The sequence below is a fragment of the Oncorhynchus nerka genome, linkage group LG9b (genome assembly GCF_034236695.1).
Source record: "Oncorhynchus nerka isolate Pitt River linkage group LG9b, Oner_Uvic_2.0, whole genome shotgun sequence".
In the NCBI taxonomy this organism is placed as follows: domain Eukaryota; kingdom Metazoa; phylum Chordata; class Actinopteri; order Salmoniformes; family Salmonidae; genus Oncorhynchus; species Oncorhynchus nerka.
In genome coordinates, this window is record NC_088424.1 from 17,761,568 (window position 1) to 17,784,086 (window position 22,519).

At 42.3% G+C, this 22,519-nt stretch overlaps 1 protein-coding gene across 1 annotated transcript in view; it reads left to right on the forward strand.

The window, feature by feature from the left end:
• Positions 1-22,519, forward strand: part of LOC115114359 (disco-interacting protein 2 homolog C-like) — a 264,239-nt gene that overhangs the window by 160,392 nt on the left and 81,328 nt on the right. Inside the window, 4 exon segments of the mRNA XM_065013382.1 lie at positions 1,304-1,432; positions 7,812-7,829; positions 7,832-8,017; positions 9,391-9,555. Coding sequence (XP_064869454.1) covers positions 1,304-1,432; positions 7,812-7,829; positions 7,832-8,017; positions 9,391-9,555 — 498 coding nt within the window.

A 22,519-nucleotide genomic window follows, 5' to 3' on the forward strand; every position in this document is an offset into this window, starting at 1 on the left:
CATGAATGGTCTCAGGATCATTTACTGTTGGCATGACACAGGACTGATGGTAGCCTTTTCCAGACAAGCTTTTTTCCGGATGCCCCAACCAATCGGAAAGGGGATTCATCAGAGAAAATTACTTTACCCCAGTCCTCAGCAGTCCAATCCCTGTACCTTTTGCAGAATATCAGTCTGTCCCTGATGTTTTACCTGGAGAGAAGTGGCTTTTTTGCTGCCCTTCGTGACACCTTGGCCATCCTCAAAGTCTTCGCCTCACTGTGCGTGCAGATACACTCACACCTGCCTGCTGCCATTGCTGAGCAAGCTCTGTACTGGTGGTGCCCCGATCTCGCAGCTGAATCAACTTTAGGAGCCGGTCCTGGCGCTTGTTGGACTTTCTTGGACGCCTTCTTCACAACAATTGAACTGCCCTCGAAGTTCTTGATGATCCAATAAATGGTTGATTTAGGTGCAATCTTACTGGCAGCAATATCCTTGCCTGTGAAACCCTTTTTGTGCAAAGCAATGATGACGGCACGTGTTTCCTTGCAGGTAACCGTGGTTGACAGAGGAAGAACAATGATTCCAAGCACCACCCTCCTTTTGAAGCTTCCAGTCTGTTATTCGAACTCAATCAGCATGACAGTGATCTCCAGCCTTGTCCTCATCAACACTCACACCTGTGTTAACGAGAGAATCACTGACATGATGTCAGCTGGTCCTTTTGTGGCAGGGCTGAAATGCAGTGGAAATGTTTTTTGGGGATTCAATTCATTTGCATGGCAAATAGGGACTTTGCAATGAATTGCAATTCATCTGATCACTCTTCATAACATTCTGGAGTATATGCAAATTGCCATCATACAAACTGAGGCAGCAGACTTTGACACAAATATTAATTTTCATTCTCAAAACCTTTGGCCACGACTGTACACTGGATCTTCTGAAGTCATCAAGGCCCGGAGTAATTGTTACAGCCCAATCTTCCATGATTTAAAAAAAGTGGCTACAGGCATGGAATTGTTCTTAGATTGTTAGATTTTTTGGGGGGGCCGGTTTCCCGGACACACTACGATTTCCCGGTCTAGTGGGCATGTTTAAGAGGCATGTTCAATAGAGTTTATCTATTGAAAGTGCTAATTAGTCCAAGACTAGGTTTAATCTGTGTCTGGGGAAACCATGGTGTTTAGTAAAATATAGCATACACCTTGCACTATTTTCACTGAATTTAGTTACATTTCACTGTGTTTCCAGAATAAAGATGAAATCTGAGTTTGTGACACCAGGTCTTCCAACATGTCCGTCCTGCTGTGTGTTGCAGATGTCCACACAGAGGCTGTGCAGGCGGCTCTGGCCAAACAGAAGGAGCGTGGTAAGATGGCAGTACCCATGCCCTCCAAGCGCCGCTCCCTGGTCGTGCAGTCCTCCATGGATGCCTACACTCCCCCAGGTGAGGAACATATAGGACTCCAAGGTAATGTCATAGCTGCCTGGGACTACCTCACTTTGTGTGTGTGTGTGTGTGTACGCTTGAATATGGGTGTAGGGTTGATTGGCGGTATCCCGGTTCCTGGGACTTACCGCCAAAAACCACTCCCCTTTTCTGTGAGAAACCTGTAAATGATATGAACAGCATGGTGTGAAATGGAACTGTTATATTATATGTGATGTCTTCTCTACGGCCTCTGCATGATGAATCAACGCTCAGGGTGGGGACAGACATCCCCTCTCAGTATGGACCACCGTTCATAATGCATGTAGACCTATCATCTCATGGTAACTTTTTTTTCCTTGCGACTGGTTTTTGCTGCAGCATAGCCTCTGATATAGTAAGATAAAGACCGGATGTGCGTCTAATTTACACATCTCCATCTGGATTTTGGGGGTCACCTTGTTTAAAAAAAAATGTAATCGTTTTATTGCAGCTGCAGAACTTTAAAACAGCCTATCACTCGAATATCTTTGCTTTTAAATCAGTGCAAGCGCGAGCACTCTGTCTTTCTCTCTCGCCGTCAACTCCATTCAAATTGTATCCAAAATAGATCATCCTGTTCTAGAATGATACTCGGTAAAGCCCTATATGTATGTATGTATGTATGTATCCAAGCCTACCTCTATCAGGTAATGAATTCAATGCAGTATTAGCCTTATATTTAGCTAATTAATGATGGGTTATGCATAATAAGCTTCTAACTTATAACCTCTGACTCTTACACAATACACACGCACCTGTACTCCACTTGCCTCTACTTAAATAACACTCGTTAGCGCTTGGAGTCCCATGCAGGAAAATCTGTACTAGAATAGCTTGCTGGCCATGATTCCTGTAGCATTTCTTATACCAATGGACTATTTGAAGAGGGACACAAGCTATTTTTACTGAATGTTAAATACAGCAGCCAATAGAACTCACGCGTAGTTTTGAAAGACGAGCGAACACGCGACAGTGGTAAGCTATTTATTCAGACACATAACCATTCAATCTTTGTGTAGAGAAGTGAAAGCCTTTTGCGTCAGGAGAATGATGAAGACGAGGACAACTAAACAATTCATTTAACTGTTGAAAGTGAGGAAGGAATGAAGCAACAATAGAGAGAGAGAAAGAGGTAGGCAGGCTAATAAAATGAGGGGAAATATTATGAAAGGTGCATATATGCGTCAGACAACTAATTATACAAATAGGCCCTATTATATTTCAATATTAAAATCAAATTCGCTAGCCTATAACTTTGTACGTTGCGTGTGCTGCACCAGAACCACATGTTCTCTTCTGCTTTATCATAATACAAAACAGTGCAGTATGATACATTCAACAAGATTAGCCTACTGGAGCTAGTTTCATCTATTTACCCAAGCGGGCATATAGCTAGCTACGTCTATGGGCTTTTGTATTTCTGTCGTGCGTAATGTGCAGTAACCTGTATTTTATATATGTATTGGGTAATGGCGCAATCATCTGGTCTTTTTTTGGGCTTGGGCTCATAAAATGTATTTAATATATGGCTCATATCCCAGCAGCCTGTCCCCCCCCCCCTCACTAACTCACTGATGCAGTGTCTCACCTATGTATGTACATGTCATGTCTGCCAGTCAATTCAATCAGCCTGGGTTGGCAAAGCATCTATTTATCACAAATTGACGTTGTTGATATCATCAGAAGCTCCTTTCCACAGTGTACATTTTCTTTCTTCATGTACATTATTTCTTGATTGGCTGTAATTACAACGGAATGAGTCCATTTGAAAGTGTGATTGCCGTTAAAGTATGGTTATGTTGTCTCTTGATAGTTTTTTGGGGGATCGTATCCATTAGATACAGTGCAATAGGGCTTCAACACAGCACTTTAAATCTTCAGTCTCCTAGTATTTTACCACGAGTTGATGGCACTCCAGACAGTCTTAGATAAAACGTCCCCAGTCTGTCAATGGAGCAGATGAACTGGGGAAGAGAGAAGCCAATATTGACATGGTGTCATAGATGACCATGGGGGTGGTTAAGTCACTCTGAAACTGTTACTCATGCTAGCTAAAAACAGCTGACTGACGAGCTGCCATTTTGATAATTATGATTGCCATCCATTTCAGTCACCTCTCTCAGACCCTTGGCTAACAAGACAGCTGAACCACAGGCTTAGGTTTGCATCACAAATGGCACCCTGTTCTCTATATCGTGCACTACTTTTGACCAGGGCCCATAGGACTAAAGTAGTGCACTATCACTATTATGCTCCGCTTATAGGAGTAATATGGTTAATACTAGCTAGCTGAAAGGTATAGCTCATTTCTCCCTTTGCCATATCCCACTAACAAACATCTGTGCTACAACAACGTGTAGACATAATCACTTGTCATATGCTGCACTGTAGAGCTGTAAGAATGTAACAGCTAGATTGTAGCATGGCCCCCACCCAGCCAGAGGTTTATGGAGTGGAGAGTATCTTTATGAGAGAGTGGTGTTAAGTAGCCATTATCACATTTGCATTAGGGCTGAAGGCTGGGACCGAGGCGTCTACAGGGATTCATTTACTGAACACGCACCACACACACCACGCAGGAAATCACGACGGGCACATTTTCAGATGATTCCAAATGAGCAGGCAGGCAGAGTTCTTATAAGGCAGAGCGAACAGCCCCTTGAGGGAGAAGGAACAGTGACACAGCACTCCCGGTGTGTTGGTGCCTGACTGCCTGCGAGGCTGGGGCGTTCAGGGACACTAGAGCCACTCACGGCGTGTTGGTGCCTGACTGCCTGCGAGGCTGGGGTGTTCAGGGACACTAGAGCCACTCACGGCGTGTTGGTGCCTGACTGCCTGCGAGGCTGGGGCGTTCAGGGACACTAGAGCCACTCACGGCGTGTTGGTGCCTGACTGCCTGCGAGGCTGGGGCGTTCAGGGACACTAGAACCACTCACGGCGTGTTGGTGCCTGACTGCCTGCGAGGCTGGGGTGTTCAGGGACACTAGAGCCACTCACGGTGTGTTGGTGCCTGACTGCCTGCGAGGCTGGGGCGTTCAGGGACACTAGAGCCACTCACGGTGTGTTGGTGCCTGACTGCCTGCGAGGCTGGGGCGTTCAGGGACACTAGAGCCACTCACGGTGTGTTGGTGCCTGACTGCCTGCGAGGCTGGGGCGTTCAGGGACACTAGAGCCACTCATGGCGTGTTGGTGCCTGACTGCCTGCGAGGCTGGGGGCATTCAGGGACACCAGAGCCACTAACACACATCGTATCATGCAGGGCAAGCAGCCTTATTCCATTGGAGCACAGCCTGCCAATGGCAATTAGAATATGGACTCCTTGTCTTTCTAATTAATTAGTATCGTGATTAGTATGAAGCTTTTTTTGTGTGGTTTTTCTTTTGTACATGGATTTGTCCCGAGATGGGTCTCTATTCCCTGTGTAGTGCACTACATAGGGAATAGGGTACCATTTGGCTCGCAGCCTGTGTCTGTCTCAGGGCGCCATCTCCTGTGTGTTGTGGAGATCAGAGGAAATGCACTGTTTCTGTGTGTAACGTGCTGATAATGATGAGTGGCAGTGCATACAGCACATTACAATGTAATCAGCTGTGACTGTTACTGAGGGACAAACAAAAAAGAAAAGCAACTGCCTCTATTCCCTGTGTGTGATACCTTATCTCAGCAGTCAAAGCCTAATCAATTTAATTAACATGAAATTAGCACAGGACCGGCTACAAAGAGTTTTCGTCCGTCATCTCAATCAAATACTGACGTCCAAAACAAGATTAGGATTAGGATTGGAATGGTCACTAATCCAGCTACATGAATTGGTTTTCCCGAATAGGATGCCATATCGGATATATGCACTCACGCACGCACGTACGTACGCACGCACGTACACACACCCGCCCATGTCCTTATACTGAGGTCCTCTGATGTCTGGCTTCTTAGAATCATTACATGTATTGAGGATCCCTAGAGGGCTTAGTCTTCAGGGGCTCATCAGAGACTTCCTGTGTGTGTGTGTGTGTGTGCGCACACATCTGGATGTGTGTGTAATATGATTAGGTGGTTGCCTGGCAGCAGTGTATTTTTGCCGTCAAGTGGTGCTGGCCATATACACACAGCCTCTGAGAAGCTTTCCTGCCTTGCAATCTAGCACTGCTCTACCTGAGACTGTCACTCAGACTGTAGAGGCCCAGACTAAAACAGTCAAAACTGGAGCTAGCATCCAGAAATGGTGGCACTGTCAACAACTGTAGCAGATGGGTTAGTTCGCCACATATTATCCACATGCCATATTAGTCCACTGTAAAACAATGCGCTTGAAGGAGGATTTTGAATTTCACCAATGAGGAACAAACAGCCACAACAAAGCATCACTAAGAGCTGAGACCTGGAGGGCAAGTTGCAGCAGTTCCTTTTTAAGAGCAGCATGGCAGGGCGGCAGCTCTCAGATAGGGCTGTCAGGGGACCATTGTGCCACTCCACACGGCTGCTCTCTTATCTGTCCCAGTGTCAACAACGCAGGAGAGCCCAGGTGTGAACGGACTGACAGCTGTCACTGACACTGCCCTGACAACACCACCAGCCAGCCAATTAAAGAGTGCTGTACGACACACTGCTGGCCAATCAAATGTCAGGCTGTTTCCCGGCCAATGGCGGGGCTGGGCTGTGTTGTTAATCTGCTCTTTCTCCTGTGTTTGTGCAGGCAGGGTAGGCAGAAGGAGAGCGGATGGAACCCTGGTGACCTGAAGGGTGTTGGAGCCGGTATTCACTGCAGGCCGGAGGATACCTCCCTTAGCCCGGAGGAGACCTCCCTTAGCCCGGAGGAGACCTCCCTTAGCCCGGAGGAGACCTCCCTTAGCCCGGAGGAGACCTCCCTTAGCCCGGAGGAGACCTCCCTTAGCCCGGAGGAGACCTCCCTTAGCCCAGCAAAGGTTACCGTCTCTCCCACTGCTGTCACTGGCAAAGACAATGTGTCAGCTCCTCAGTGTCAGAGAGAGGCTCACAGACCATACTGAGGACTAGACTAGATAACAAACAAAAAATTCTCAGACATTTTACTGGCCAAAAATATATATATTATATTTTATGTGCACTCATAAAACCTATTAAGTTAATGTAGGCTTTTTGTTTTTTTGCTGATTTCTATTTTCCCAGAATTTATCACGTTACATTTTTATATTCAACATTTTGCCCATGCAGATTTGACATTTACTAGAAAAGGTCAACCAGTTCGAGGCTGCTGTATTGTTGGCTAACTTAAGTAGATAAGGTGCTAGGCTGAAGTGTAATTGGAGGACTGTACACACACACACACACACACCAGAGAGAGAGCCAGGCCCATCCTGTTGTTGATCTCTCTCAGTAGGTCACTCTACAGTGCACCTGGTTCTTAAATGGCTCGTCATGATCCAGCCTCTCTCCCTCTGTTTGTTCCTCTCATCCCTCAGACAGACACCCTCCGCTGGCCCCCGGCAGACAGCCCTGTCCTGTCGCAGAATGCAAAATAAAGCACACAAAGAAACCCACTCCCTCATCCCCAGACTCAGCCACTGACTGGCTAGGGTTTAAAAACATCCCTGAGTGGAGAGTAGTGATATTAGCTCAGTAGGAGTGACAGTGTTTGGGCTGAGACTGTCTGTGTTGCAGTGGATTTGGGTGCATGAAAGTGAGTCAGCCTAATGATGTGAGGTGCAGGGCTATAGGGGAAGGGCTCCTCGTGACTGAGTCTGATACAGTGGATGGAAGCCATTCTCCCCCTCACTGTCATGATCAGGTTTCTGTCAACTCTGATTTGCATGCGTTCTATGGAGTATACCTGTAGCCTACAGGTAGGGAGCAGGGTATTGCCTCTACCAGGCTTTCGCCTCACCTTCGGTATGAAAGCCTGTGGAAGTTCTTGTCAGGAGGAGGCTAAAAGGAGGGTATCCAAGCTATTTGACCCTCCCAACAATTGGTATAGGCACATTCAAACAGGTGGAGATTCGAAACCCGAAAGACAATTAATTTACAATGGTGCCCACAGAAGAGGGATGGATGTGGTTATTTTTGAAAAATCGCTTCTACTCACAGCCCATCATCACAGTTCCACTCATACCTATAACCCCAGGCTCTGGAGAACAACGTGCGAGAGGGCCTGGAAGCTGATGCTAGTGGAGGGGTTATGCTATGGGGGAAAGGACATCTCCTTGTGGCATAGCCCGAGTTTCTCTGTTGTGCAAATGTCTGACATTGACAATGACATGCAGGTGTGTGGTTGTGTGTGCATATGTACGTGTGTTCATGTGTTTCTACCTGCCGTCGTAGACCCCCCCCCCCCTCTCTAATTCCCCTCTCCGTCTCGGCTCTTCTCCCCCCTCTCTCCAGACACGTCGTCGGGCTCGGAGGCGAGGGCTCCATGCAGGGTGAAGGCACACCCACCTCCAGCCAGAGCAGCATCAACATGGAGAACTGGATCAGCCGAGCCATCCACGGCTCCACCACCTCCTCCACCACCTCCTCCTCTTCCACTCAGAGTGGAGGGAGCGGGGCAGCCAGCCGGCTAGCAGACGTCATGGGCCAGACGCACCTCGGTAAGTCAGGTAAACCGCCCTTCAACTATAACCTACACACATCTATCTACCTCTGTGTGTTTGTCTTGTTGGCTTTCTAACTTGATACCCCCAGGGTGTGGGTGTGGGTGTGTGTGCTGTTGATATCACCCCTCACCCATCCTGTTCCAACCCCTAAGGCATGCAGCCACAACACTAGCCTGCGCTTCCAGTGTTACTCTCTATTAATTGCATGCTAGCCTCTTTCCCCTGACAGAGGTGACCTTCTAGACTTAGTTAACCCCCTAGGGTAGTTGTATGGCCAGTGCATAATACATAAACAATTCAAAATGGTGAAAAGTCATTGTTGTAGCCTATTTACTCCCTATGTAGATAAACTATATAAAATAAATAGGACTGGAGGGCTGTCACCATGAAGTACCACTGTTGTTTGTGTAGACTGTTCCAGTGGCTAGTCTGTTTTCATGCTGCTGACACAGTTTAAATGCCACCAGAGACAGCACAGACAGTCATCCCCCTGCCAGGTGGACAGCGCTCGTAGACAGTTAGGACTAGGAGACAGACCATCATAGCTATTTGGCCCTATTATGATCTACAAATGTCAAACTGTGGGAGCTCCCTGAAGACAATTTAGAGAGGCATATCTGTTGACCAGAGCTTGTTGTAGGTCCATTCATACCAACAAGCACATGAGTAACTTTCTCACCAGTCCTTGGTGTTCAGAGGCGTTTCCATGACAATCACCTTACACACATAGCTGTTTTGTTGTCACAACATGGCATGGTGTGTGTGTGTGTGTGTGTGTGTGTCAGACTTGACTGACTGTAGTGTATTCTAGGCCTGCTCTCTCTCTGCTAGGTGTGTTATTGAAGAGGAGGATATCCTTTCCTGTGTGTGACGGTTACGACTCTGTTTTCCTCTTCGCTCCTGTTTTGAGGCCAAAACAAACCAGCTCCCCAGTGTATGTGTGCTGGCTTTTTAAAAGGCTGAAGGAAAAGCATTTTCCATCTTCCCTTCATTCCCCTCTCCCGCCCTCCCTCCCCTCCCATTAGTGTGGTTCTGCCTGCCCGTGTAGATAAGTTGCTTTTCTCCATGCCCCTTACCGCGACCGTTATCCATGGGTCCGTCCCAAATGGCACCCTATTCCCTGTATAGTTCACTACTTTTCACCAGAACCCTATGGGCCCTGGTCAAAAGTAGTGCACTATAAATGTAATAGGGGACCATTTGGGACGAAGACCGTATTTTCCATCTCTCCATATCGCTGATGCCTCTTGTGCTGAGAGACACTGCAGAGAGGCCTTCCTCCATCTGGGTGCAGTAGTGCCTTTGTTTTGGCTCTGTGTGGTTGCCGTAGTCTGGATTTAAGGTTCTGGTTTTCCCCTCACATGCAGGGCCCATTGCTCACCTCTCTCTGAAGAGGAAAACTAGGAAGGTCCTGGGTCCTCCGGCCCCAGTCACAGTAGAGAATGGGAACACAGGTCCAGGTCCTGTGGTGCGCCGGTCTTGTGAGTTTGGATCAGAGCTCGTCTGGCAACAGCCCCCTCTGGAGAAGCAGGGTCAGTATCCCACTATCCCAGACCACCGTGCGGTGGTGCAGTCAGCGCCCCCCTGCCTTCGCCTCCCTGCCCTGCTCTGACCCAGCCCCCATTTGCTTTGTTATGATCAAGTGTGGCGTTCATTGACGAAGTGGTGTGTCCCTTGCTCTTACTACAGTTGTGTGAAAAGATGGGCGATAGAAGAGAAGTGATGCTAACCCATGGTTAGCTTTGGCTAATGAGTGCTGTGATCGCATGAAGCAGTGTGTTATACTTTCATGCTTGTGAATGAGAGCCAAGATGCTGATGGAAAATCAACAATAATATTACAGGGAAACGGTAAGGTCTGGAAAGCAGTGTATTTGACAAAAATGGCACCCTACTTCCTATATAGTGTACTACTTGTGACCAGGGCCAACAGGGTTCTAGTCAAAGTAGTGCATATGTAGGGAATCTGGTGCTATTTGGGATGCAAACAAAACAAAAATTGTTGTTGCTTTCATGGCTGTGAAACATTTATTTAAATGGTGAGAAATACATTTGTTTGCTTGGCAAGATAAGAGTGTTCAAGAATGCTTTTCATCTCTGACACAGAGCAGATGGATGGTTGCTCCAGTTACGTGGAGGTGGTGCTTGCTGCAAAATGTATTCTGTCTGCTTTTAGACACTTCTCTGCCCTCCCAATCTTCCACATGGATACAGACATCCATGTTGGCAGTGTACACTTTACATCTGAACTTCAGGCAGGTGCCACATTGTTTTAAGTAGTCTGTTTAAAATGCCCTGTGCAGTTGACTTTTTGGTGCCAAAACTCTGGGTGCTGTAAAGAACCCACTGAACCAGCATTGAAGAATGCCTTGATTGAACCCATCTGTTATCCCATCAGTCACTATTCTGCACGGAGAGTGAATTATTGAAATGAGTTGTTTATATCCAAACGACAAAAGAAAATAATCCCCAGGTGGAAGTAGATGGGATGTTCTGAAAACAAAGGCTTGGTCCACACTCTAATCAACTATTAGTTAACATCTGAGAACACCACAGAAACCATTAACACATTTCTGGAAGGATTCCCATTCCTAATGGAATCAAGTGTTGCCGTCTATGGTTTGCAGTTTATGCTTGCGTTCCGGGGCAATTACAGTACATTGCATGACGCGCCTATCCATACGTTGCTAGATACAGTATGGCAACGCGGCCTATGTGACGACCCATAGGGATTCCATTGCAGTACAGTGTGTACCTCTGCCCCTGTCGAGGTGTATTCCCTGTCTCATTAGTATTCCTCTAGGTGTTGTGCTGTAAAGGAGAGATTCGTCAAATGAAATGTATTCGTCACACGCTGCGTAGACAACCGGTGTAGACAAACAAACAGTGAAATGCTTACTTACTGGTCCTTTTCCAACAATGCAGAGTTAAAGATGAGGTATAAAATACAAATAGTGACACTGAATAATGAGTAGAAAACGACATGGCTATGTACCGGGAGTAGAAAATAACATGGCTATGTACCGGGAGTAGAAAATAACATGGCTATGTACCGGGAGTAGAAAATAACATGGCTATGTACCGGGAGTAGAAAAAACATGGCTATATATAGGGAGTAGAAAATAACATGGCTATATACAGGGAGTAGAAAATAACATGGCTATATATAGGGAGTAGAAAACGACATGGCTATATACAGGGAGTAGAAAACGACATGGCTATATATAGGGAGTAGAAATAACATGGCTATGTACCGGGAGTAGAAATAACATGGCTATGTACCGGGAGTAGAAATAACATGGCTATATATAGGGAGTAGAAAATAACATGGCTATATACAGGGAGTAGGAAATAACATGGCTATATATAGGGAGTAGAAATAACATGGCTATATACAGGGAGTAGAAAACGACATGGCTATATATAGGGAGTAGAAAACGACATGGCTATATATAGGGAGTAGAAAATGACATGGCTATATATAGGGTGTAGAACATAACATGGCTATGTATAGGGAGTAGAAAATGACATGGCTATATAGAGGGAGTAGAAAACGACATGGCTATATACAGGGAGTAGAACATAACATGGCTATATATAGGGAGTAGAAAATGACATGGCTATATAGAGGGAGTAGAACATAACATGGCTATATATAGGGAGTAGAACATGACATGGCTATATAGAGGGAGTAGAACATGACATGGCTATATATAGGGAGTAGAACATAACATGGCTATATATAGGGAGTAGAAAATGACATGGCTATATAGAGGGAGTAGAACATGACATGGCTATATAGAGGGAGTAGAACATGACATGGCTATATACAGGGAGTAGAAAACGACATGGCTATATATAGGGAGTAGAACATAACATGGCTATATATAGGGAGTAGAACATAACATGGCTATATATAGGGAGTAGAACATAACATGGCTATATATAGGGAGTAGAACATAACATGGCTATATACAGGGAGTAGAACATAACATGGCTATATATAGGGAGTAGAAATAACATGGCTATATATAGGGAGTAGAACATAACATGGCTATATATAGGGAGTAGAACATAACATGGCTATATATAGGGAGTAGAACATAACATGGCTATATATAGGGAGTAGAAATAACATGGCTATATACAGGGAGTAGAAAATGACATGGCTATATACAGGGAGTAGAAATAACATGGCTATGTATAGGGAGTAGAAATAACATGGCTATGTACCGGGAGTAGAAATAACATGGCTATATTTAGGGAGTAGAAATAACATGGCTATATTTAGGGAGTAGAAAATAACATGGCTATATATAGGGAGTAGAAAACGACATGGCTATGTACAGGGAGTAGAAAATGACATGGCTATGTATAGGGAGTAGAACATAACATGGCTATATACAGGGAGTAGAACATAACATGGCTATATACAGGGAGTAGAACATGACATGGCTATATACAGGGAGTAGAAAACGACATGGCTATATATAGGGAGTAGAAAATGACATGGCTATATAGAGGGAGTAGAACATGACATGGCTATATATAGGGAGTAGAACATAACATGGCTATATATAGGGAGTAGAACATAACATGGCTATATATAGGGAGTAGAAAATGACATGGCTATATATAGGGAGTAGAAAATGACATGGCTATATACAGGGAGTAGAAACGACATGGCTATATACAGGGAGTAGAAAACGACATGGCTATGTACTGGGAGTAGACAATAACATGGCTATGTACAGGGAGTAGAAATAACATGGCTATGTATAGGGAGTAGAACATAACATGGCTATATATAGGGAGTAGAAAACGACATGGCTATGTACTGGGAGTAGACAATAACATGGCTATGTACAGGGAGTAGAAATAACATGGCTATGTATAGGGAGTAGAAAACGACATGGCTATATATAGGGAGTAGAAAACGACATGGCTATATACAGGGAGTAGAAAACGACATGGCTATATACAGGGAGTAGAAAACGACATGGCTATATACAGGGAGTAGAAAACGACATGGCTATATACAGGGAGTAGAAAACGACATGGCTATGTACTGGGAGTAGAAAACGACATGGCTATGTACTGGGAGTAGAAAACGACATGGCTATGTACCGGGAGTAGAAAACGACATGGCTATGTACCGGGAGTAGAAATAACATGGCTATGTACCGGGAGTAGAAATAACATGGCTATATATAGGGAGTAGAAAATAACATGGCTATATATAGGGAGTAGAAATAACATGGCTATATATAGGGAGTAGAAATAACATGGCTATATATAGGGAGTAGAAAATAACATGGCTATATATAGGGAGTAGAAATAACATGGCTATATATAGGGAGTAGAAAATAACATGGCTATATATACGGAGTAGAAAACGGCATGGCTATATATAGGGAGTAGAAAATAACATGGCTATATACAGGGAGTAGAAAATAACATGGCTATATACAGGGAGTAGAAAATAACATGGCTATGTACCGGGAGTAGAAATAACATGGCTATGTACCGGGAGTAGAAATAACATGGCTATATATAGGGAGTAGAAAACGACATGGCTATATATAGGGAGTAGAAAATAACATGGCTATATATAGGGAGTAGAAAATAACATGGCTATGTACCGGGAGTAGAAAATAACATGGCTATATATAGGGAGTAGGAAATAACATGGCTATATAGAGGGAGTAGGAAATAACATGGCTATATATAGGGAGTAGAACATAACATGGCTATATATAGGCATAACATGGCTATATATAGGGAGTAGAACATAACATGGCTATATATAGGGAGTAGAACATAACATGGCTATGTATAGGGAGTAGAAATAACATGGCTATATATAGGGAGTAGAAATAACATGGCTATATACAGGGAGTAGAAAATAACATGGCTATATATAGGGAGTAGAACATAACATGGCTATATACAGGGAGTAGAACATAACATGGCTATATATAGGGAGTAGAACATAACATGGCTATGTATAGGGAGTAGAAATAACATGGCTATATATAGGGAGTAGAAATAACATGGCTATATACAGGGAGTAGAACATGACATGGCTATATATAGGGAGTAGAAAATGACATGGCTATATACAGGGAGTAGAAAACGAATTGGCTATGTACTGGGAGTAGACAATGACATGGCTATGCACCGGGAGTAGAAATAACATGGCTATATACAGGGAGTAGAAAACGACATGGCTATATATAGGGAGTAGAAAAAGACATGGCTATATACAGGGAGTAGAAAACGACATGGCTATATACAGGGAGTAGAAAATAACATGGCTATATTTAGGGAGTAGAAATAACATGGCTATATTTAGGGAGTAGAAAATAACATGGCTATATATAGGGAGTAGAAAACGACATGGCTATGTACAGGGAGTAGAAAATGACATGGCTATGTATAGGGAGTAGAACATAACATGGCTATATACAGGAGTAGAACATAACATGGCTATATACAGGGAGTAGAACATGACATGGCTATATACAGGAGTAGAAAACGACATGGCTATATATAGGGAGTAGAAAATGACATGGCTATATAGAGGAGTAGAACATGACATGGCTATATATAGGGAGTAGAACATAACATGGCTATATATAGGGAGTAGAACATAACATGGCTATATATAGGGAGTAGAAAATGACATGGCTATATATAGGGAGTAGAAAATGACATGGCTATATACAGGCTATGGCTATATACAGGGAGTAGAAAACGACATGGCTATGTACTGGGAGTAGACAATAACATGGCTATGTACAGGAGTAGAAATAACATGGCTATGTATAGGGAGTAGAACATAACATGGCTATATATAGGGAGTAGAAAACGACATGGCTATGTACTGGGAGTAGACAATAACATGGCTATGTACAGGGAGTAGAAATAACATGGCTATGTATAGGGAGTAGAAAACGACATGGCTATATATAGGGGTAGAAAACGACATGGCTATATACAGGGAGTAGAAAACGACATGGCTATATACAGGGTAGAAAACCAGGCTATATACAGGGAGTAGAAAACGACATGGCTATATACAGGGAGTAGAAAACGACATGGCTATGTACTGGGAGTAGAAAACGACATGGCTATGTACTGGGAGTAGAAAACGACATGGCTATGTACTGGGAGTAGAAAACGACATGGCTATGTACCGGGAGTAGAAATAACATGGCTATGTACATAGAAATAACATGGCTATATATAGGGAGTAGAAAATAACATGGCTATATATAGGGAGTAGAAATAACATGGCTATATATAGGAGTAGAAATAACATGGCTATATATAGGGAGTAGAAAATAACATGGCTATATATAGGGAGTAGAAATAACATGGCTATATATATAGGGAGTAGAAAATAACATGGCTATATATACGGGAGTAGAAAACGCATGGCTATATATAGGGAGTAGAAAATAACATGGCTATATACAGGGAGTAGAAAATAACATGGCTATATACAGGAGTAGAAAATAACATGGCTATATACAGGAGTAGAAAATAACATGGCTATGTACGGAGTAGAAATAACATGGCTATGTACAGGGAGTAGAAATAACATGGCTATATATAGGGAGTAGAAAACGACATGGCTATATATGGGAGTAGAAATAACATGGCTATATATAGGAGTAGAAAATAACATGGCTATGTACCGGGAGTAGAAAATAACATGGCTATATATAGGGAGTAGGAAATAACATGGCTATATAGAGGAGTAGGAAATAACATGGCTATATATAGGAGTAGAAATAACATGGCTATATATAGGCTAACATGGCTATATATAGGGAGTAGAACATAACATGGCTATATATAGGGAGTAGAACATAACATGGCTATGTATAGGGAGTAGAAATAACATGGCTATATATAGGGAGTAGAAATAACATGGCTATATACAGGGAGTAGAAAATAACATGGCTATATATAGGGAGTAGAACATAACATGGCTATATACAGGGAGTAGAACATAACATGGCTATATATAGGGAGTAGAACATAACATGGCTATGTATAGGGAGTAGAAATAACATGGCTATATATAGGGAGTAGAAATAACATGGCTATATACAGGGAGTAGAACATGACATGGCTATATATAGGGAGTAGAAAATGACATGGCTATATACAGGGAGTAGAAAACGAATTGGCTATGTACTGGGAGTAGACAATGACATGGCTATGCACCGGGAGTAGAAATAACATGGCTATATACAGGGAGTAGAAAACGACATGGCTATATATAGGGAGTAGAAAAAGACATGGCTATATACAGGGAGTAGAAAACGACATGGCTATATACAGGGAGTAGAAAACGACATGGCTATATACAGGGAGTAGAAAACGACATGGCTATATACAGGGAGTAGAAAACGAATTGGCTATGTACTGGGAGTAGACAATGACATGGCTATGTACAGGGAGTAGAAATAACATGGCTATATATAGGGAGTAGAAATCGACATGGCTATATACAGGGAGTAGAAAACGACATGGCTATATATAGGGAGTAGAAAATGACATGGCTATATACAGGGAGTAGAAAACGACATGGCTATATACAGGGAGTAGAAAACGACATGGCTATATACAGGGAGTAGAAAACGACATGGCTATATATAGGGAGTAGAACATGACATGGCTATATATAGGGTGTAGAACATAACATGGCTATATACAGGGAGTAGAACATAACATGGCTATATACAGGGAGTAGAACATAACATGGCTATATATAGGGAGTAGAAAATGACATGGCTATATATAGGGAGTAGAAAATGACATGGCTATATACAGGGAGTAGAAACGACATGGCTATATACAGGGAGTAGAAAACGACATGGCTATGTACTGGGAGTAGACAATAACATGGCTATGTACAGGGAGTAGAAACGACATGGCTATATACAGGGAGTAGAACATAACATGGCTATATACAGGAGTGAACATAACATGGCTATATATAGGAGTAGAACATAACATGGCTATATACAGGGAGTAGAACATAACATGGCTATATACAGGGAGTAGAACATAACATGGCTATATATAGGGAGTAGAAAATGACATGGCTATATATAGGGAGTAGAAACGACATGGCTATATACAGGGAGTAGAAATAACATGGCTATGTATAGGGAGTAGAACATAACATGGCTATATATAGGGAGTAGAACATAACATGGCTATATATAGGGAGTAGAAAACGGGCTATGTACTGGGAAGACAATAACATGGCTATGTACAGGGAGTAGAAATAACATGGCTATGTATAGGGAGTAGAAAACGACATGGCTATATATAGGGAGTAGAAAACGACATGGCTATATACAGGGAGTAGAAAACGACATGGCTATATACAGGGAGTAGAAAACGACATGGCTATATACAGGGAGTAGAAAACGACATGGCTATATACAGGGAGTAGAAAACGACATGGCTATGTACTGGGAGTAGAAAACGACATGGCTATGTACTGGGAGTAGAAAACGACATGGCTATGTACTGGGAGTAGAAAACGACATGGCTATGTACTGGGAGTAGAAAACGACATGGCTATGTACTGGGAGTAGAAAACGACATGGCTATGTACTGGGAGTAGACAACGACATGGCTATGTACTGGGAGTAGAAAATGACATGGCTATGTACAGGGAGTAGAAAACGACATGGCTATGTACTGGGAGTAGAAAATGACATGGCTATGTACAGGGAGTAGAAAATGACATGGCTATGTACAGGGAGTAGAACATAACATGGCTATATATAGGGAGTAGAAATAACATGGCTATATGTAGGGAGTAGAAAATAACATGGCTATATATAGGGAGTAGAAAATAACATGGCTATATATAGGGTGTAGAAAATAACATGGCTATATACAGGGAGTAGAAAATAACATGGCTATATATGAGGAGTAGAACATAACATGGCTATATATAGGGAGTAGAAAATGACATGGCTATATATAGGGAGTAGAAAATGACATGGCTATATACAGGGAGTAGAAACGACATGGCTATATACAGGGAGTAGAAAACGACATGGCTATGTACTGGGAGTAGACAATAACATGGCTATGTACAGGAGTAGAAACGACATGGCTATATACAGGGAGTAGAACATAAAATGGCTATATACAGGGAGTAGAACATAACATGGCTATATATAGGGAGTAGAACATAACATGGCTATATACAGGGAGTAGAACATAACATGGCTATATACAGGGAGTAGAACATAACATGGCTATATATAGGGAGTAGAAAATGACATGGCTATATATAGGGAGTAGAAAATGACATGGCTATATACAGGAGTAGAAACACATGGCTATATACAGGGAGTAGAAAACGACATGGCTATGTACTGGGAGTAGACAATAACATGGCTATGTACAGGGAGTAGAAACGACATGGCTATATACAGGGAGTAGAAAACGACATGGCTATGTACTGGGAGTAGAACATAACATGGCTATATATAGGGAGTAGAACATGACATGGCTATATATAGGGAGTAGAAAATGACATGGCTATATATAGGAGTAGAAAATGACATGGCTATATACAGGGAGTAGAAAACGACATGGCTATATACAGGAGTAGAAAACGACATGGCTATGTACTGGGAGTAGACAATAACATGGCTATGTACAGGGAGTAGAAATAACATGGCTATGTATAGGAGTAGAACATAACATGGCTATATATAGGGAGTAGAACATAACATGGCTATATATAGGAGTAGAAAACGTCATGGCTATGTACTGGGAGTAGACAATAACATGGCTATGTACAGGGAGTAGAAATAACATGGCTATGTATAGGGAGTAAAAACGACATGGCTATATATAGGAGTAGAAAACGACATGGCTATATACAGGGAGTAGAAAACGACATGGCTATATACAGGGAGTAGAAAACGACATGGCTATATACAGGGAGTAGAAAACGACATGGCTATATACAGGGAGTAGAAAACGACATGGCTATGTACTGGGAGTAGAAAACGACATGGCTATGTACTGGGAGTAGAAAACGACATGGCTATGTACTGGGAGTAGAAAACGACATGGCTATGTACTGGGAGTAGAAAACGACATGGCTATGTACTGGGAGTAGAAATTGACATGGCTATGTACTGGGAGTAGACAATAACATGGCTATGTACTGGGAGTAGAAAATGACATGGCTATGTACAGGGAGTAGAAAACGACATGGCTATGTACTGGGAGTAGAAAATGACATGGCTATGTACAGGGAGTAGAAAATGACATGGCTATGTACAGGGAGTAGAACATAACATGGCTATATATAGGAGTAGAAATAACATGGCTATATGTAGGGAGTAGAAAATAACATGGCTATATATAGGAGTAGAAAATAACATGGCTATATACAGGGTAGAAAATAACATGGCTATATATAGGGAGTAGAAAATAACATGGCTATATATGAGGAGTAGAAATAACATGGCTATATATAGGGAGTAGAAATAACATGGCTATATATAGGGAGTAGAAAATAACATGGCTATATATACGGAGTAGAAAACGTGGCTATATATAGGGAGTAAAATAACATGGCTATATACAGGGAGTAGAAAATAACATGGCTATATACAGGGAGTAGAAAATAACATGGCTATATACAGGGAGTAGAAAATAACATGGCTATGTACAGGAGTAGAAATAACATGGCTATGTACCGGAGTAGAAATAACATGGCTATATATAGAGTAGAAAACATAACATGGCTATATATAGGGAGTAGAAAATAACATGGCTATATATAGGAGTAGAAAATAACATGGCTATGTACCGGGAGTAGAAAATAACATGGCTATATATAGGGAGTAGGAAATAACATGGCTATATAGAGGGAGTAGGAAATAACATGGCTATATATAGGGAGTAGAACATAACATGGCTATATATAGGGAGTAGAACATAACATGGCTATATATAGGGAGTAGAACATAACATGGCTATATATAGGGAGTAGAACATAACATGGCTATGTATAGGGAGTAGAAATAACATGGCTATATATAGGGAGTAGAAATAACATGGCTATATACAGGGAGTAGAAAATAACATGGCTATATATAGGGAGTAGAACATAACATGGCTATATACAGGGAGTAGAACATAACATGGCTATATATAGGGAGTAGAACATAACATGGCTATGTATAGGGAGTAGAAATAACATGGCTATATATAGGGAGTAGAAATAACATGGCTATATACAGGGAGTAGAACATGACATGGCTATATATAGGGAGTAGAAAATGACATGGCTATATACAGGGAGTAGAAAACGAATTGGCTATGTACTGGGAGTAGACAATGACATGGCTATGACATAGAAATAACATGGCTATATACAGGGAGTAGAAAACGACATGGCTATATATAGGGAGTAGAAAAAGACATGGCTATATACAGGGAGTAGAAAACGACATGGCTATATACAGGGAGTAGAAAACGACATGGCTATATACAGGGAGTAGAAAACGACATGGCTATATACAGGGAGTAGAAAACGAATTGGCTATGTACTGGGAGTAGACAATGACATGGCTATGTACAGGGAGTAGAAATAACATGGCTATATATAGGGAGTAGAAATCGACATGGCTATATACAGGGAGTAGAAAACGACATGGCTATATATAGGGAGTAGAAAATGACATGGCTATATACAGGGAGTAGAAAACGACATGGCTATATACAGGGAGTAGAAAACAACATGGCTATATACAGGAGTAGAAAATAACATGGCTATATACAGGGAGTAGAAAACGACATGGCTATATATAGGGAGTAGAACATGACATGGCTATATATAGGGTGTAGAACATAACATGGCTATATACAGGGAGTAGAACATAACATGGCTATATACAGGGAGTAGAACATAACATGGCTATATATAGGGAGTAGAAAATGACATGGCTATATACAGGGAGTAGAAACGACATGGCTATATACAGGGAGTAGAAATAACATGGCTATGTATAGGGAGTAGAACATAACATGGCTATATATAGGGAGTAGAACATAACATGGCTATATATAGGGAGTAGAAAACGACATGGCTATGTACTGGGAGTAGACAATAACATGGCTATGTACAGGGAGTAGAAATAACATGGCTATGTATAGGGAGTAGAAAACGACATGGCTATATATAGGGAGTAGAAAACGACATGGCTATATACAGGGAGTAGAAAACGACATGGCTATATACAGGGAGTAGAAAACGACATGGCTATATACAGGGAGTAGAAAACGACATGGCTATATACAGGGAGTAGAAAACGACATGGCTATGTACTGGGAGTAGAAAACGACATGGCTATGTACTGGGAGTAGAAAACGACATGGCTATGTACTGGGAGTAGAAAACGACATGGCTATGTACTGGGAGTAGAAAACGACATGGCTATGTACTGGGAGTAGAAAACGACATGGCTATGTACTGGGAGTAGACAACGACATGGCTATGTACTGGGAGTAGAAAATGACATGGCTATGTACAGGGAGTAGAAAACGACATGGCTATGTACTGGGAGTAGAAAATGACATGGCTATGTACAGGGAGTAGAAAATGACATGGCTATGTACAGGGAGTAGAACATAACATGGCTATATATAGGGAGTAGAAATAACATGGCTATATGTAGGGAGTAGAAAATAACATGGCTATATATAGGGAGTAGAAAATAACATGGCTATATATAGGGTGTAGAAAATAACATGGCTATATACAGGGAGTAGAAAATAACATGGCTATATATGAGGAGTAGAACATAACATGGCTATATATAGGGAGTAGAAAATGACATGGCTATATATAGGGAGTAGAAAATGACATGGCTATATACAGGGAGTAGAAACGACATGGCTATATACAGGGAGTAGAAAACGACATGGCTATGTACTGGGAGTAGACAATAACATGGCTATGTACAGGGAGTAGAAACGACATGGCTATATACAGGGAGTAGAACATAACATGGCTATATACAGGGAGTAGAACATAACATGGCTATATATAGGGAGTAGAACATAACATGGCTATATACAGGGAGTAGAACATAACATGGCTATATACAGGGAGTAGAACATAACATGGCTATATATAGGGAGTAGAACATAACATGGCTATATATAGGGAGTAGAAAATGACATGGCTATATATAGGGAGTAGAAAATGACATGGCTATATACAGGGAGTAGAAACGACATGGCTATATACAGGGAGTAGAAAACGACATGGCTATGTACTGGGAGTAGACAATAACATGGCTATGTACAGGGAGTAGAAACGACATGGCTATATACAGGGAGTAGAAAACGACATGGCTATGTACTGGGAGTAGAACATAACATGGCTATATATAGGGAGTAGAACATGACATGGCTATATATAGGGAGT